Raw genomic sequence first — 17,524 nt, forward strand, 5'->3', positions numbered from 1 at the left:
TTATAAAAATGTGAGACATAAGAAAATATGGTAGATACATGTATTGGAGTAATTTCATTTTTTAAAATTTATTTCCACTCCTTATGCTGCTGATTATCCATTTTGTGAGTGTTTTTCTACAAATTTATTATCTTTATTATAAACGTTCAAACTGAACTAAATGTTTTCTTGAAATACTTGATTGCTATGTGTTTTCTTATAATAATAATAATAAGAAGAAGAAGACAATTAATTTATATAGCCCCTTTCACAGTAACAATGTGCTTCACAAGTATAAAGATGACTAAATTCAAAGCAAATCATAATAAACTATTTCATTTAATTGTCATTATTGTTGTTTTTTTGTTTTTTTTAAATCTTATCCTACATTATGGAAGACTGGATACCAAAGAAAATAGGGCCTGAGGCAACACATGCATTATTTCTTATTTACTCGGGTACCTTTAATACTTGCATATTGTGAAAAGTACTGCTATTTAATATAGCCAATGCAAGGTTAGTAATATCTACTTATACATGCACACTTTACAGAGCGTTTATATATTGTGAACCTTCTTTTTTAAGTCTTCTAAATACACGAACTTTTATTTTTGAAACCCCACACCGCACGCGCTGACGTGAGCACCGGGACCTTTACGCGGATGGAGGAGTGACAATACTTGACAATAAACACAGAACCGTGTGTCAGCGACAAAGTTCGGGCGGTTCGTGCTGCACCTTCAGCCACCACGTTCCCAAATGAACGACTCTTCACCGGAGGTTGTCGCCTGAAGCTCTCGGTGTCTCCGCCGCTGTCGTCGTTTCTCACTCGGTTGGGGAAGAAATGGAGCACATCCGGACGCCGAAGGTAGCTAACGTCTCCAGCTAATCGCGAATGGACGGGATTACAGTCAGCAGCTCGGCCTTATCTGCTTAACGCGGGGAGGGAGGATGTTTGCGATGTGTGTGGTGTCGGTGACGGCCGCCTGATATCACCGTCCAGGCGACATGTGTGCGAATGTGTGTGTGTTAGCCTGGTAGCTAGCAGGTGTCGCCAGCAGCACAGACGTGACGTGCATGGATGAACTGTTTGTTTTTCCTCTGCAGCGCTTCCTGTTAATCAGTCAGTGCATCCAGAGTGAGGAAACACCCCCGGGCTGCATGCAGGCTTAATGTCACATTCATTCATTCATTTCACTATCTGTTGTTATCCTAGACATAATCAAAACAACCAGGGGCTGTGGTGATTCTTCTTCTTCTTCTTCTTCTTCTCAGTTTACTGACAGATCACAAACAATTTAAGGTGCATACTGCCCATCTGGGATTATTCACACTTGTTTTTGACTGGCTCAGCCAAATCACATGAGCTCTAAATCACTTCCTGGACTCCAAAGTGAGGCCAAACAAGCTCCAGAACAAACCGGAGGCCTCGCTGAGCATCACTAGAAAAGTCCCCGATCCAAAGTTGAAGCCGAACATTCTTATTTCAAGAGGCGCACATCTATCAACCAGCAGTTTATTTGGACTTCACCCACCTAGCCTTGAGTGGGCATCTTAAAATGACGCGTAATCGCATATTCAATTTATAAAATCAAACATAAAATCTTTAAATTTTAATGTATTGAAGAGCACAACAGTTTGTATGCTGTTCACCGAATTGGAGATGTTGCCCATACCATTTCTTTTGCTTCCCAATACGTTCCTTGACTTTGCGAAACGGCTGATAACGAGTAGAGTTTGAAAATGCTCCCAATCATCGCGAAAACGCCCACAATGCAACACTCTTCATCTCCATTTAAATAGAAAATCTTACGTGAGGACCACGTATTTTGTCAAATATAGGACAACAACAATTTCTTCCAAACGTAATCTCTACAAAAATATCTGAGATGTCCCGACACATTTCTCCCTTATTGCTTCAGATGCCTGGACTTTGCGTATTGGCCAATACTAAGTACCGATCCGTTACCAGTGCATTTACAAAATATTAACTTGTGTGACGTATGTTAACACCCGTTTGCCACTGACCCTGTGCGGAAGTGATGATTGCTGTCAGGTTAAACCCTTTTAAACAAATACAATCAGAGAAAGGATGACGTTGTCACTATCATTCCCATTCCTCACCCTGACCGTCTGTCCTTGCTCTATATGCAACTTTGGTGTGCGAGTACGATTTCCTGTGGGAAGTGTGGAACTGACACAGCTTTAATTGCCAGAATCAGTCCCAGTAAAGCTGGACTGTAGATCAGTTAAAAAGGGTTGGAAGTCATTAAAAAACAGTGTTCATCTCCAATGTTCAGCAAGAAAACTTTTTTTAAATATCAAGAATTCAGAGTTTTGTGTATCTGTTACAGCGGCATCTCCTCTGGTTCAGAAAACAGGGGATCATGGGTAATATCCAGCGCGCAGTTGTTTCATTTCTACGCAGTCGGAGCTCCTGTCAGAACCACTTTATCGCTCAAAACACAGAGCCCAATATAATTAATCACCACATGTGACTCCAGAGGGAGCTATTGCTTAGTGTTGCTTTAAGCAAAGAGATTCACATAATGAACAGACATAATGAGCCTTTCTGTATCTCTGTCCCTCTGATTCACTCAAACTCGCTCCTCGACTTCCTGCTGAGAAGAGCCCGCCCTCGCTGAAGCCGTTCCTGGTAGACAGAGATGGTGCTCAAGCATTTCATCATATCTAAGGGAAATGGAAACAAAGGAGAGGATGTCTGAGTCAACAACTGAACTCTCGCTGTGATGAATCATGCATTTGGACAGTTTGCAGCCACAGCTACAAACAGTTCAAATCCCTCCGTCCGATGTTTTTTCAGAGTGAGGGTTACTTGTAACAACCAGCATACTTTCAGCAATGAGAAAACTTATTCTGATGGCTTTTAGAGGCGAAAACGGACTGCACATGTCCATGAAGAGTATTTTACAACAGTTTCTCAGAGTATATTTCATGTTGGGATCTTGTTAAGGCCTATGATATTTATCTAGGAGTTTAGTTTAATACAGAGCCTTTCCTAACTCTTCAGCCCACGACCCAAACAACAGTGCCACAGACTTGCCAATTATCCCAGAGGGCTGATGATAATTGGAATGCTTTCTCTTTAAATGTAACTTGTGTGTTTTAACTTTTAAAACAATTATGGCTAAAATATGATGTTGAAAACTACCTGAACTGTAATTTGTCTGCCTTTTTAATGAAGTTAGAAATGGGTGTTCTGACAACCAGGAAATATAAAACCTTTTGTTCATTACAGCTACTGCACCACAACCCTCTTCCTGTGTCAAACGTTTAGTAAATGTTTCTCAGAACTGATGGGATGGGTTAATGGATGAGGGCACATTTTGAATAACCGGTAGTTGGTAAGGACCAGTTCAATTAAAGAGCAGCAGGTTCATTTATTATGGCTGTTGCATTACTCAGTGACAACAATCATTAAGCCTTTTTATTCCTTATTATTTGCCACTGTTATTATAATCAGACTGGCAGCTAATACAGAGGAGTAGGTGGTGGGTCAGCTGAAACCAGTGCCAAGTGCCCACCCTTTCATTTTGTAACAGGTGTCATTCCTGACTGTTAATGATTTCTGGTTTTGCTTGCAGGTGGAGCAGGTGCGGCTGTTGGACCGTTTCAGCAACAAATCCACGAGCGGCACACTGTACCTCACAGCTACACATCTCATCTTCGTGGAGAGCAGCTCTAACAACTCAACCTCTGCCGGACAGGAGATCTGGGTGAGTAGATCTCAACATATTATTTGTGCAAATCCCACATTAGCAGGATTTCTGCTGTGTAATGTTGCCAGTAGTTTCCCAGAAACGTGCATCTTTTTTTTTACCTTAATCTGCAGCCACTTTAATCTGTTTCTGACCTCATGAAGCACACTGTGTGTAACACTGACATGCAAAAAGGAGGAAGTATGCAACACTGTCTGTGGTAAGAGCAAGTTGGGTCGGGTTTCAAAACCTCATTCTACAGTAGCAAGATGCCTGGGGAAGCTTCTGTGCGTGCATGGGAAGTTTGTGTGTGTTAATCGCATCCACCTTAAAGAGGATTACTGTTCTAGCCCAATGAGAACTGGGTTATCCATGTCTGACTGCAACATGTCAAAAGGGCATCCTGATTTGCTGGTGATCACCTCTTTTGAATGTCACAATGGCAAAACACTGGCAGTGTTACAATGTGAATGAAATAGAAGAACTTTAAAATGTACAGTGCTTTAATTATTGGGAAATGTACAAGACTTTTGGGCGCATGTAAAAACCAGTTGGATAATGAAGTAATAACTAGTATAGCCCTCAGTAGAGCGAATATCTCTACCAGGGCAGAACAGACCCCTTAAATTCAATCAGACTGCACCAAATTGCACAGACTCATAGATGCTCATATATAGGCTTGATTTAAAAAAAAATAATAATAAAAATCTAGAACCATGGATTATTCCTTGGGAAATTAGGGAATAATCAAAAAAATGCCTCTTGCAATGTAAAAGATGTTAAAAACATGACTGGATCTTCCCCCTGATCCAGATCCGCTTAAAATTAAATGACTTCTTCGCTGACCAATACCGTCCATGAGTTTTTACCGTTGTAGAAAAATAAATAAACGAGTGCAGATGAAAACTTAAACCTCCTTGGCGGAGGTAAAAATAGTGTGTCCAGTGTTTGGATAGCCACAGTAGCTGGTCTGCATTGTTCAAATGTTCACGTGGTATAAAACACTTTATACAGCTGGTCCCAGGCTACGACCTCCTCCCAACCATCCTTCCTGCTTTTTGCTGAGGAAAGGGATTTTAGTGTGTGTGTGTGTGTGTGTGTGTGTGTGTGTGTGTGTGTGTGTGTGTGTGTGTGTGTGTGTGTGTGTGTGTGTGTGTGTGTGTGTGTGTGTGTGTGTGTGTGTGTGTGTGTGTGTGTGTGTGTGTGTGTGTGTGTGTGTGTGTTGTACGCTGCACGTATCTGCATTTGTAGAGGCAACTTACAGTGAGTTTACTGTTGACAGCTGGTGAGATAAGTATTCACAAGCTGTGTGTACACAGTGATTACTGACAGTTGAGTGATGATCCAGTGTGAAGGAATGACGCCTCCGACGTATACATATTTTAAACACTATAGCACTCTATACTATCTGACCTCTGCAGTTCATCCAGAATGCAGCAGCTCGACTGGTCTTTAACCTACCTAAATTCACTCGCACTAATCTGCTCCTCCGCTCCCTTCACTGGTTACCAGTGGCTGCCCGCATCCGTTTCAAAACATTGGTACTTGCGGACCGTGCTGCGAACGGATCGGGTCCAGGCTACATCCAGGACATGGTCAAACGTTACACCCCAGCCCGTTCACTCCGCTCTGCATCTGCCGATCGGCTTGTTGCTCACTCACTGCGAGCTAAACACTCTACAAAATCACGACTGTTTGCTGTCCTGGCTAATGACATCAGGACAGCAAGAAGTCTATACATCTTCCGCCTCAAACTAAAAACACATCTCTTCCGACTTTACCTTGACTAAAAAAATATAATTTAAAAAAAAGTAGCGATTTAGTAGCACTTATATGGCACTTACCTATAGCACTTTGTAGTTTGGCTTTCTTGAAGAAAATTGTACTTTCTTGATTCTTGTTTTTCTGGCTTTGTACCCTCAAGGTGGAACAATATTCCACCTTGAGGGTACAAATATATATATTGTATATTGTATATATATTGTAAGTCACTTTGCATGAAAGCGTCAGCTAAATGAAAGGTATGATTGATGTAGGCGAGCTGCTGTCAGGCTATATAGTCCTCTTTAGAACTACTATGTAAGTTATATGCCTTGCAGGTACTAGTTAATTCAATTTACTTGACGCAGAAAATAAAGAGACCCACAAAATCGCCATTTGTTCTTTTTTATAGTTCCTTAATGACAGAATTTGACCTTTTTGTCAATGGGTTAAATACTGGTTCTTCATTATCTCTAGTGACATACAGACTTGTAGTGATAATAGCGCTTGCATTTCTACTGATCAGCTGCTATAATTGTCTCGTAAATTTATGCTTTTTTCTTCTTTTTTTTTAGAGTAATCCAGTCAAATAATAGGAGGCAGATCCGCACTTGATTAGCACCAGCAATCCACTGAAAATAATGAACTCTCTCTCTGTCTTCCCTGTAGATTTTGCATCACCATATAGCCTCTGTGGAGAAGCTGTCCCTCACCACCACAGGCTGTCCTCTGGTCATCCAGTGTCGTAACTTCAGATTGGTGCATTTCGTGATACAGAGAGAGCGAGACTGCCACGATGTCTACAGCTCGCTCCTGCGTCTTCTACGGCCTGGTGCGTGTCAGTGTGCCTGTCTGTGTTCAAATGTTTGTTGCTGTCCTTGCCCCATCCTGTCTTATAATGTATGATATATTAACACACTCTACATTATCAAAGCACTTATCTTCTGGTTGTCTTCTCCTCCACACAGTATCCTATCAGGAGCTCTACGCTTTCTCCTACAACCCCAAACAGAATGACCAACAGAGAGAAGAAGGATGGCAGCTCATCGACCTGAGGGCAGAGTTTGAGAGGATGGGTGTCCCCTGTGACCAGTGGCAGCTCACCGACGTCAACAGAGACTACAAGGTGGGCAGTCGGCTATAAGTTGAAAACCATCAAGTTAGTAGTAATTGGTTAAGTAATAATGAACATTTTATTAGCTTTAGAAAGAAAGAATTAAGGAATGAATGACTTTCTTCATCCCCACAGGGAAATTCAGTTTTCCCTCGCAATCTGTTTTAGCAGCAGGGACTGAGACCCCGTTTAGACCTGGAATCCATCGTGAGTGATCCGATCCACAAGTGGTCAGCGCTAAGAGTTTCACAGCATGAAATGTTGCCTGTCATTTAAGGGTGCTCAGCCTCCACTCTTGGAAATCACTTCTTCTTTGCCGTTTTTAAAACAGTATTTGCCAGTATCGGCGGCATTTCTTATGCCGGTAGTCGGTCAACATCTTTTTGTATCCCTGTGTGTTTGTGTGTGATTGTATTTGTGATGTTTCCGTGTCTGGTTGTTCCAGGTGTGTGAGACGTATCCACGAGACCTGTATGTTCCCATCGCAGCCAGTAAGCCTATCATTGTGGGGAGTTCCAAGTTCAGAAGCAAAGGACGCTTTCCTGTACTCACATACTTCTACCAGGAGAAAAAGGTACTCTGTTATCTGGCATATTTTTTATTTGTATGTTATTTATTTGGTTTGCTTGTTGTCGTAGTTTATAGAGAGAATGTGAAAGGGGAAAAAACTTTGCTCTGCATGAACTGTTAACCGTATTAAGCACATTTTACAGCACTTTACCACAACCTGAGTTCAGATTTATTAATTTTAAAATAACAACAATAGGAATTTTCATCTATGTGCCACGATCCTACGCAGACACATTATGATTCCTAGTATTCCAGGTTTCTGTCCTGTCCACATTATGTGGGACTTTCTTTATTGTTTCAACTTTGTCTGCACTTAATCACTGTGGTTTATAAAGACTGAGTACAAGCACAGCCTTTGTAGTGTACCTCAAAATGGCTAAGTGGTAGTTATCAATTACCCTTTTATGATCGGAAAGCTGAAACACGACAAAACCAAATGGCTGTTAAGTTGCTGTTGACGTTTGGATTCCTTTTCAATTTTATCAACACCAGCTCAAGTTGTTAAATTATAGATGATACATAAAGGGAGGTAATGAACGTGGTCAAATGATCAGTGTTGGCTTATAATTTAGCTGCAGTATTTTGTCCGATCCCTGGTTCTGATCGCTATCGACTTGTTCAAACTGACAGGCAGCAGTGTGCCGATGCAGTCAGCCTCTCTCTGGCTTCAGTGCGCGCTGCTTAGAGGACGAGAGCATGCTGCAGGCCATCAGCAAAGCCAACCACAACAGCCGATTCGTCTACGTCATGGATACTAGGCCGAAGGTAAGGTGGTGATAGCCAAACAAAGACCTCGGGATAACGTGTCCAAGGTTCATAAAACCGCATCAGGGTTTTTGGTTGTTCTGTCTGTATAAGTATGAACAAATGAATATCTGTTCACAGGAGTCTTGCCATTATTCGTTTTTTTTTTTTTAATCTGTTCTTTCCGTCCTGCAGTTGAATGCGCTCGCTAACCGAGCAGCGGGTAAAGGCTACGAGAACGAAGACAACTACTCCAACATCCGCTTCCAGTTTGTTGGCATCGAAAACATCCATGTCATGAGAACCAGTCTGCAGAAACTGATAGAAGGTCGAACACGTTAATACAACACAGATCGCAAATATATAACTGAAGAAGAATAGGGTACTATTCAGACAAATCAAATAATAGGTAAATGGTTAATCTGACAGTTTCTTTCTGTTTGTGCCTCTCAGTGATTGGAAATCGCTCTCTCTCCATGAGTGACTACTTGGTTGGCCTGGAAAGTTGCGGCTGGCTGCGGCACATCAAGGCCATTGTAGACGCCGCCATTTTTCTTACCAAGGTAACTTTTTCTTCTTGAGTTTGTTGCTCTGGAAATGCATTTAATGGCACATTAAACCTGTTTTAATTCAGGATATTCAAATATTCCCATAATGTTCAAAGCCTGCAGCAACAACTATCATGGGCTCATCACCGGCCCATCTCCACTTGTCCATCATAGTAATTTACAGTCAAAGATTGCTTCCTGGTCCCGTTTAAATAAAAAATCGTCATCAGAATATTAAACTGTCTATGTCTTAAGTAAATGTCTTCACTGTTGATCCCAGGCGGTGACGGTGGAAGGAGCCAGTATATTGGTTCATTGTTCAGACGGGTGGGACAGAACAGCCCAAGTCTGCTCCTTGGGAGCATTGCTCATGGACCCTTACTACCGTACCATCAAGGGCTTCATGGTACAACACACACACACACACACACACACACACACACACACACACATCATCTTTATGAGGGCATTTACTGATTAAATGCATCCCCTAGCCTCTAACCCTAACCTTAACTTATTTTATACTGTGTTTTTACATTTCTTTGATATGTACATCATTACATTAGCACTTATTTTAATCATTTTGATTAACCAAAAATAATATATCATTATGATACATTGGGGAAACACCTTTTATATCGTTTCATGAAAGTAAAAAAACAGACCTAATTTGTTATTTATTATTCATGACATTATACTGAAACGATCATCTTAACTCTGATCAATCACTTTGGTGGGGGGGGACTGCACATAATCCAGACACTTGATAAAAATCAATGCCCCGCTGCCCCTCCTGAGTAATAGCTAATTACTTTTTTGTTTTTACATTGCCCAAATTTTAACCTCTTAATTGACCAGATTTGGCTTTATGAGAAATCATTGTACGGTATTTTTATATGCATTTCCTTTAGCGCCCGTGCCCTTCGTAGCACTCATCTGAGCCTAAAAACCCAGTCTTAACCCTCAAACAACACTTTAAAGTTGTGCCGAACCAAAATGTCCTCCCTTTTTCAAGTGAATATATACACACACACACAGTATGGTATTTCTTTAAAGAATAACCTAAGAGCGTAATTTAAATGTCTGCTAGATGTTTATTTTTTGCGCCATACTTGATCTTCCCTTGCATTTGTTTGCAGGTACTGATAGAGAAAGACTGGATCTCCTTTGGTCACAAGTTTGCAGACAGGTGAGCTTTGAACTGGTTCACCCTAGAGATTTAGTCAGTGTTCAGATCCAGAGCAAACTCAAGCAGGATTATAATCATAGTCACCCCATTTTATTTTCATTATATATTCCACTAATCTTGCTTCTCGCTTCCCCAACACTTGCCTCTTCTCCGAGAAGACTGCTCAAAACAGCTAATTCTCAAAATATGAATAGTTCTATATTTTTTTACTGCTGATGCGCTACAGAAATATGAATAATTAATAATTTTATGATAGATCTTTGCAAAATGAATGTTGAAGAAGTTAATCATCCTTGATGTGTTGTCCTTATATTTATTGGTTATTATTTCTATTGTAGGTGTGATCAGTTGGATGGCGATCAAAAGGAGGTTTCTCCGATCTTTACTCAGTTCCTTGAATGTGTCTGGCAGCTAATGGAACAGGTCCCACAGGTTTGTGCTTTGAATGAGGTGTATTCATTTGTAAAGTATTTGCTTAATGTGTCATGCAGTTTTTCAAGAGACGTATGTATAACTTATGTACTCAGGCGTTCGAGTTTAGCGAGTGGTTCCTGCTGCAGATCCATGAACACGTCCATTCCTGTCAATATGGAAACTTTCTTGGCAACAATCAGAGGCAGAGGGAGGAGCTGCAGTGAGTCAGACACGCACACATTTGTGTCAAGGTTTTGTTTCATGAGTTGATTGGTTATTTCGCAGACGACAACATATTCTACGTTCATAAGAGGGCACAGACACTCCTTGTTGAAAAGGTGGTGTAAGCAAACATAAGCAGAGACACCAAGTTGTTCTGTGTGGTTTTACAAGGATCTCACCAACAAAAGAAACCTCCCTTCAAACATCAAATCAAACGACAACTAACCTCAACTTAGAATGGCAAATGTTCATTTAAAGAATGGGCTCATTGTCCTATGTCGGTAACATCCTCATGCTGTACCAGCTTTTAACAAACATTCATCCTGGATTTGTTGGTGGATTGAAAGTGTGACAGATGATATTTCCACATTTAAATCTCTAACCACATCAATCTAATCTGCTGCATGTTATCAGGCTATCAAAAAAGATTAATGTAACAAATGATGGTTTTAAACCCACATAAGGGAGTTTTAATGAGAAAAGTCTTTATATGCACTCACCTATATATACTTTCTGTGTTTGATCTCATATTTAACCTCAGTTTTATGGGTCTAAACATTCACTTTGTTTGATGATGTGTAAATGTCTTGTTTGTCTCTTAAATGTTTTGTGCTCAAGGCTCAGAGAGCGGACGCACTCGCTGTGGGCATTTCTAATGAGCGAAAAACAGAACTACTTGAATCCGTTCTACAGCCCTGCATACTCTGAGCTGCACCCTGTGCTGGAGCCTTCGACCCTGCCTTACCATTTCAAGTCAGTGCGGCCTTCCTCACCTTCCCGGCTGTTACATATTAATAGTCCTGCGCTTTGATTGTCCCCTGTAATCCTGTGAATGGAGTCTTATCTATGTGTTTGTGTGCGCCTGCGTTTCCAAGGTTCTGGAGGAACATGTACCACCAGTTCGATCGCTCCATGCACCCACGTCAGTCTATCCTCAAAACCATTCTGACTCTGAGGGAGAACAGTCGCAAAGCCGAGAGCACAATGCAAGCCCTGGAGAGCGTGAGTTCACAAACAATTTTGATCTCTGAAGCCCATATGCTGATTTTATCATTTTGCATAGTCACTGTTGTTAAATAGGCTACTGTATATACCTCCGGCAGGGCAGTCCCCTTATGAAGCCACAGTTAAATTCACTAGGTCCAGTTATTTGGATCTGCACCAAATTTCTCGCACTCAATTTCAGTCCCCTAAACATGCTAGTTTTTCAGCATCCAATAATTTTTCTCTGAGAAATCAATGAAAATGTAGAAAAACATCTCACAGAGCTAAAGAAAGTGGGGACTAAAAACGAATGGATCCAATCCACACTGAGGTGTATTGGGCTCTTTCCTGACTCATACCACCTCCTTCCACCAGGTTTTTGTGCTAATCCATTGAGGAGTTTTTTTCGTAAAATTGCTCACAAACAAATGGACAGGGGCGAACCCATGGCCTTGGCAGAGTTAAAAAGCACAAGCGTAGAATCCTTTTCATTATCTGTATCTCATTATGAGTTAATTATCTTGTGTGGGCCACCTTTATTCTGAGACAATTAGATGAGTTGTCCTGAGATATAATTACACCCACATGATCTCAGTTACCACACATCATGTTTACTTTCCAGAAGCATTTTTAGTTTGAATAAAAACCCATCTGCATTACCATCACAATATTTATATTTAATTTTGAAACATTTTTAAATATTTTAACTGTTAATGTTCATCTGAAATATGCTGTAATATTCAGAGAATGCATTTGTTTTCCTACTCCTCTGTCTCTCTTCAGAGGCTTCAACAGCTCGGCGTGACCCCAGTCGCGACCTCTGAGCCCCCCGTGGCTCCCCCCACCAGAGACCAGCACTCCAACACCCTCCCTCCGCGTCCAGACTCCCTCATCCTGGGGGCGCCCATCAACCACAAAGAGGTGCAGCGGCGGGCAGAGGAGGACGAGCAGGAGGAGGAGGAGGTGGGCGAGGAGGCCACGGAGAGCACCAACACAGAGCGGACTGTTGAGGGCAGCAGTGGCAACGATAGCAGGAAGCACAGCTATGGGGAGCTGGAAGGGACATTCAACAGCGAGCTGTCCAAGGAAGAGCCGGCCATTGTCAGTCTGGAGTTTGGTGTGGCACGCATGACCTGCTGAGAGCGAACGGGGGGGCTGCTGTGGGATACTGAGGGGCAGGCGTGACTTGGCGAAAGCGTGTGCATGTCAAGGGGAAGCTGTTGCTCTGTATGTGATTATGTGCTGATTACGCAGGGGTCCTGAATGGGCCGAGTGGATGAAGTCGTATGTCTTTGTAGTCTAAATCTCTATGGAAAGCCTCATCATTATGTCATATATTGCACCTATTGGAAAAAAGGCTTGTTTTTTTTATTAATGTTTAAAAGCACTATGAGGAGGAAATGAATAGAGAGGCGAATAAATTCATCTGAAAAATGGTGCGTCTTCCAGTTTGTTTTTATGATCAAAATTATATTCCTATCAATGTGTCACAATACGCAAGATGAAAATCCACACAGACACTTTTTTGGCACCAGAAATATTTCATTTCATGTCATCCCAAAGGCTTGAGTCCAAACTAATCTGGATGCTGCTCGTGACCTGAGCTCATCTGGCTCAGATTGGACAAAAAATTAAAGATAATCTAGTAAATTATGCTGAGCCAAAATTGTGTCTCCACTGCTGTATCTGGATCTGGCTAAACTGCAGTTTGATTTGTGTTTTAAGTCGTCAGCTGCCATTTCGCTTAATTGACAGTTATTTTTTTTACAATGGACCAGGGTCCAGCTGTCATCTGTCGCCGTCATTGATCATTTAATCCTATTTTACCTCTCGCATTGATCAGATAATCTCACTTCCTAACGCGCATTGATCCCAAAATCCTATCGGTCACCGTCTCTGCCATGTCGGTGATTTATGCTTTATGGCGGCTGACTGTGATCGGGGGTCACTGTCTCTCTCACTCTCACACACACACACACACACACACACACACACACACACACACACACACACACACACACACACACACACACACACACACACACACACACACACACACACACACACACACACACCACACACACACACACACACACCAAAACAGACGAGCCTTAGGTCATGAGTTGGCTTGTCAAATAAAAGACATGATTTGCTGGACTGTTTTTAAGTTCTCCAATACGTTTTCGGAAGCTCAGCAATAACCCCACACAGCAAATATATCACACTAAGTATATCTGCATGAACTATAATCTATAGTGTATTATCTATCTAATATAATCTATAGTTTTTGCCATGTCTTGGAGCAATACATCATGGGAGCATGTATTGCCCAGGGGATGTAGCATGTGAATTTGGGCCATAAATTCATATTTATTTTTCAGCTAAAATGTATTTTGGCTTAAATTTGTTGATACGGTAATTCTGTGTTAATTCCAGACTACGGTTGTAAGTTTTGCTTCATGTCAAAGGTCAGAAAGGATTTAATTTATGCACTGTACGAGCAAACGCGCTCCTCAACCGGTCTAGCTGCAGAGAGACATACTGGATGTTGTTAAAGCTGGATGACGTAAGGAAAGTCAGTCAAACGTGTTTCTGTGGAATACAAATGTATGTTTGACGGTTCCAAACTATCTCCGTCTGACTTGTTTCACCTGTTTTAGTCAAGCCATTATGCCTTTTCAATTACGTACTGGAATTTGTGCTCGTGGCTTTTGAGGTGAACTCCATTCTTTCGAAACCAGTCTTCACCATCCTCCCAGACGAGTCAGTCTCTGAGTAAATAAATGTGTCGTTCTTCAGCTACACCAGCTTTCAGTACAGATGCAGCCTGACAGTACGGTGTTATGTATGCACCCCTTGTGTCAGCTTTACTCCAAAGCTCTGTCAATTGAAAGAAAAAAGGGGCCCAGTGATTGGTGCAATAAGTACCCGCACGTAGAAGAAATATAAAGAGGAGGGTTTTCAGCAAAGATTTGTTTCTACCCTTCCTTTTTACCCCCATTTTATTAATATTTTTATACCTATATTTCTTCCACCAACTTCCAGATCAGTATTTTTTTTTTATTCATTGTTAATTTGTCAATTTAATTTATCATGAAAATCCTTCAGGGTAATATTTGCTCTATTTTCTCCAGCATTCAAAAAGCCACTCTGGAGTCCCCGATATCATTACTCTGTTATGTGGGGAGCCCACAAGGGTTTGAATCCGCAGGTTCTGTCCTGATCTGCCTCCTCCATGCTCTGTCCTGATCTGCCTCCTCCATGCTCTCTCCCCACAGAGCTAAGGTGTGATCTGATTAGCAAATGATTCGCAGCGAAATCGCATGTCAGCTCGGGTTCCCCCAACCCTGCTTCAGGATAAACCGGTGTTTGGGCAAGGTTGGAATGCCGACCAAATGCTTAGTCTCTCTGCCTTCAGGCAGGCGTCCTCATGTAGCCTACTTGTGCATCTTATCTCACATTAAACATTGAGAACAAGCTGCTGCTGGGCTCTCCCAGGGTTCTGAATCATTCAGATGTGCAGCACATGCCATGCTGGTAGAACACTGAAGACAAGGGGGAAACACTGCTGTACTTACACTCAACATAAACCCAGACTCATGCAAGACAGGCAGACACAGTCCACATAAACACACACACACACACACACACAGGTGGTGTCCATGCAGGTTGTTCGTGTGTGGGTCTGTGTGTGTCTCTCTCTTTCTTGCTATAACATTTGACTAAAATCCCCCACCTGATGATATTTCAACTATTTTCACCTATTTACACCAAAAATAAATTGCAATTATGTCACTGATTAGTGCAAAAATAAACGTGTTTCAGTGTATCAGATTAATAAGATGCCATAGGTCTGCAATCTTTTGGACACTTGGGCAACTGCACTCCTCCTATTCATTCACTTGTACAATGAATGAATCACATTACACATATTTTTGCCTTTTTTTAAATTTTCAAAGTATGGTGTTTTATCATTTGTGTCGAGTATTGCATAGCATGGCCACCGCTTCCTTCGGGGAGCTCCAACCCAAATGGTATATTGCTTAAAGTTTGGTTCTGAGATGACTGGCTGTGGGCGAGCAGGCCGTTTGAGGGCTCTCGGGTGTGTGTGTGTGTGTGTGTGTGCGCACAGTTTTTTGGAACGTAAAAGTGTTTGCGGAGTCTGTGCTAAGATGGATTAACAACAGTTAGTACCACTCCCTGTTGATTAACAGTAACAAAAGGGCAGAGAGGGTAATCCCAGGGGCTTTACTTCTGTACATATGCACAAACATGGCACACACCCACACATACAATATAGCTTAGTTTAATCGGTAGCTGGAAGACGATGATGAAGAAATGATGAAGGGCACGCACACACTCTCACAATACCATTTAAATCTGATTAAATACTAAATGAACACTATCAATGAAACTGAAAAGCATCTCCCGGAGATTAAACATGATGTTTGAGGTTGCACTTCAAACATCAATGTATTTACCTAGTGGCAACATTGGGTATCATAAATTGGATGATAAAACATAGTGGAATAATCAGAGGAGACTTTACAAGAGGAAACGCATGCATCCCCTCGTAATCATTTGCATCTCTGGAAGATTTTGCATGAGAGGATGGGAGCACTTTATTTTAAATGCAAATAGTGAAACACCCACAGAAACAGGCAAGTTTCTGTTTGTCCCTGAACTCGGAACGGCAAAGTTCAACCCCACGCACATACTTATTACTCTTACTCAAGTAAAGAGAGTAATGTAGTAAGCTACTTGTAAGATAAGATAAGAAAAGATAATCCTTTATTAGACCCACAAAGGGGAAATTTGCAGTGTTACAGCAGCAAGAGGGCAGTCAAAAATGTAATAATAAGCAAACATGCTATATATTGTAAATATTTGGAATAAAAACTGATACATACAGTGTGAACGGAATATACACAGTGAAATGGACTGCACATAAGCCATTGAATTGCACAGAGAGTTAAGAGAGTACTCCCTCCACCACTGGATTGTGGATGAAGTTCAGTGTACAGTGTGCATGACTACATGTCAGGGTAATAACTGTCCAGTCCCTTTAAACTCATTCTATCAATAATTTGGGCAGAACTTTGCGATTTGAATGTTATATATCCAGCATCTCGTCATCTTATTGAATAACATACTCAATACATCCATCCATCCATCCATCCATCCATCCATCCATCCATCCATCCATCCTCTCCTGCGTTCTCTCTGTCACACGCACACACCCAAGTGCTTTTAAATACAACATCAATATTCATATCCAGCAGCAGAGTGTTTTGGGGGTTTGAGAGCACATTCAGCGCCTAGATGCAGACATTGTGCAAAAGTTGCACACGCTGCATCGCACGCCCACACACATGAGCAGCTTTATTATTAGAAAAACACAGCGCAGAGGCAAAGAGAAATGTCCTCTAACTGTCCCACTTAGTGGCCGAGATTCCCTCAAGGGGCTGAAACAGGAACCCTATTTAGACACCAAAAAAAAGGGGGGGAGGGGAGGGGGCTTCTTCTATTGAATGTGTGCACTTTGTCTTCTCTGTTACAGCTGAAAAGACACAGCAGAGAAATTAATCATGAGGGTTGGGAACAATGCACATGTTGCATTTTGCAAATGTAAATCCAATCAGAAATATCCATAGAAAGCCTATAGACCACAATTGTTATAGTTTCAAAACTTAGAGACAGCTGTATTTTCTTTTCGTGTCTCGGTGTCTTCCTCTAAACTGGTGATTTCCCACCAATTTACGATAACGCTGCTTTACTGTCGTCGGAAGGTTTTAAACAAGCATGACGATGTGCATTTCCACCCCTAGACCTCTGCAAATATCCTTTGTCTCACCATGTGATAACTGAACCCACTCCTCAATCCACCAGCCATCTGCTGCTCAGTGTCAGCTTCACGTCCACCCATCAGCCAGCTGACCTGCTGTAGCCGTAGCTGCTGGCCGTGGGGCATTCTGCTTGAGTATCTGGTGTACCTGAAAAACTGCATGCTGGGTGACTGACTGTCTGGAAAGCGGGCCGGCTGAGGGGACTGACTCGTGGGCCGAGTGGGCAGATTATCTTTCTCATTGGGGGGAGAGCATAAGGAAGATACGCTCCAGCGCTCCACTCTGGGGAAGCCCACTGAATGTGCTTGTGTGGGTGTGAGGACGTCTGTGGATCTGTGTGTGTGTGTGTTGCCTTGGGCGGATGAATGCAGACATTGTTTGATAGCAGTGGGCTGGAAGAGGAGAGTCTGTATGCCCACAGTGACTAAGGAGTA

At 41.9% G+C, this 17,524-nt stretch overlaps 1 protein-coding gene across 1 annotated transcript; it reads left to right on the forward strand.

Moving 5' to 3' along the window:
• The first annotated feature begins 619 nt into the window (after window positions 1-619).
• Window positions 620-12,680, forward strand: mtmr6 (myotubularin related protein 6). The gene is made up of 15 exons (XM_034572031.1): window positions 620-847; window positions 3,585-3,716; window positions 6,129-6,291; window positions 6,428-6,585; window positions 7,019-7,147; window positions 7,774-7,908; window positions 8,083-8,215; window positions 8,341-8,450; window positions 8,716-8,841; window positions 9,575-9,624; window positions 9,963-10,056; window positions 10,152-10,258; window positions 10,879-11,013; window positions 11,136-11,262; window positions 12,028-12,680. Exons 1-15 carry the CDS (start codon window positions 824-826, stop codon window positions 12,382-12,384), a joined length of 1,980 nt encoding a protein of 659 aa, XP_034427922.1. The 5' UTR covers window positions 620-823; the 3' UTR covers window positions 12,385-12,680.
• Window positions 12,681-17,524: the final 4,844 nt, after the last annotated feature.

Source organism: Hippoglossus hippoglossus, chromosome 20, assembly GCF_009819705.1.
Source record: "Hippoglossus hippoglossus isolate fHipHip1 chromosome 20, fHipHip1.pri, whole genome shotgun sequence".
NCBI lineage: Eukaryota > Metazoa > Chordata > Actinopteri > Pleuronectiformes > Pleuronectidae > Hippoglossus > Hippoglossus hippoglossus.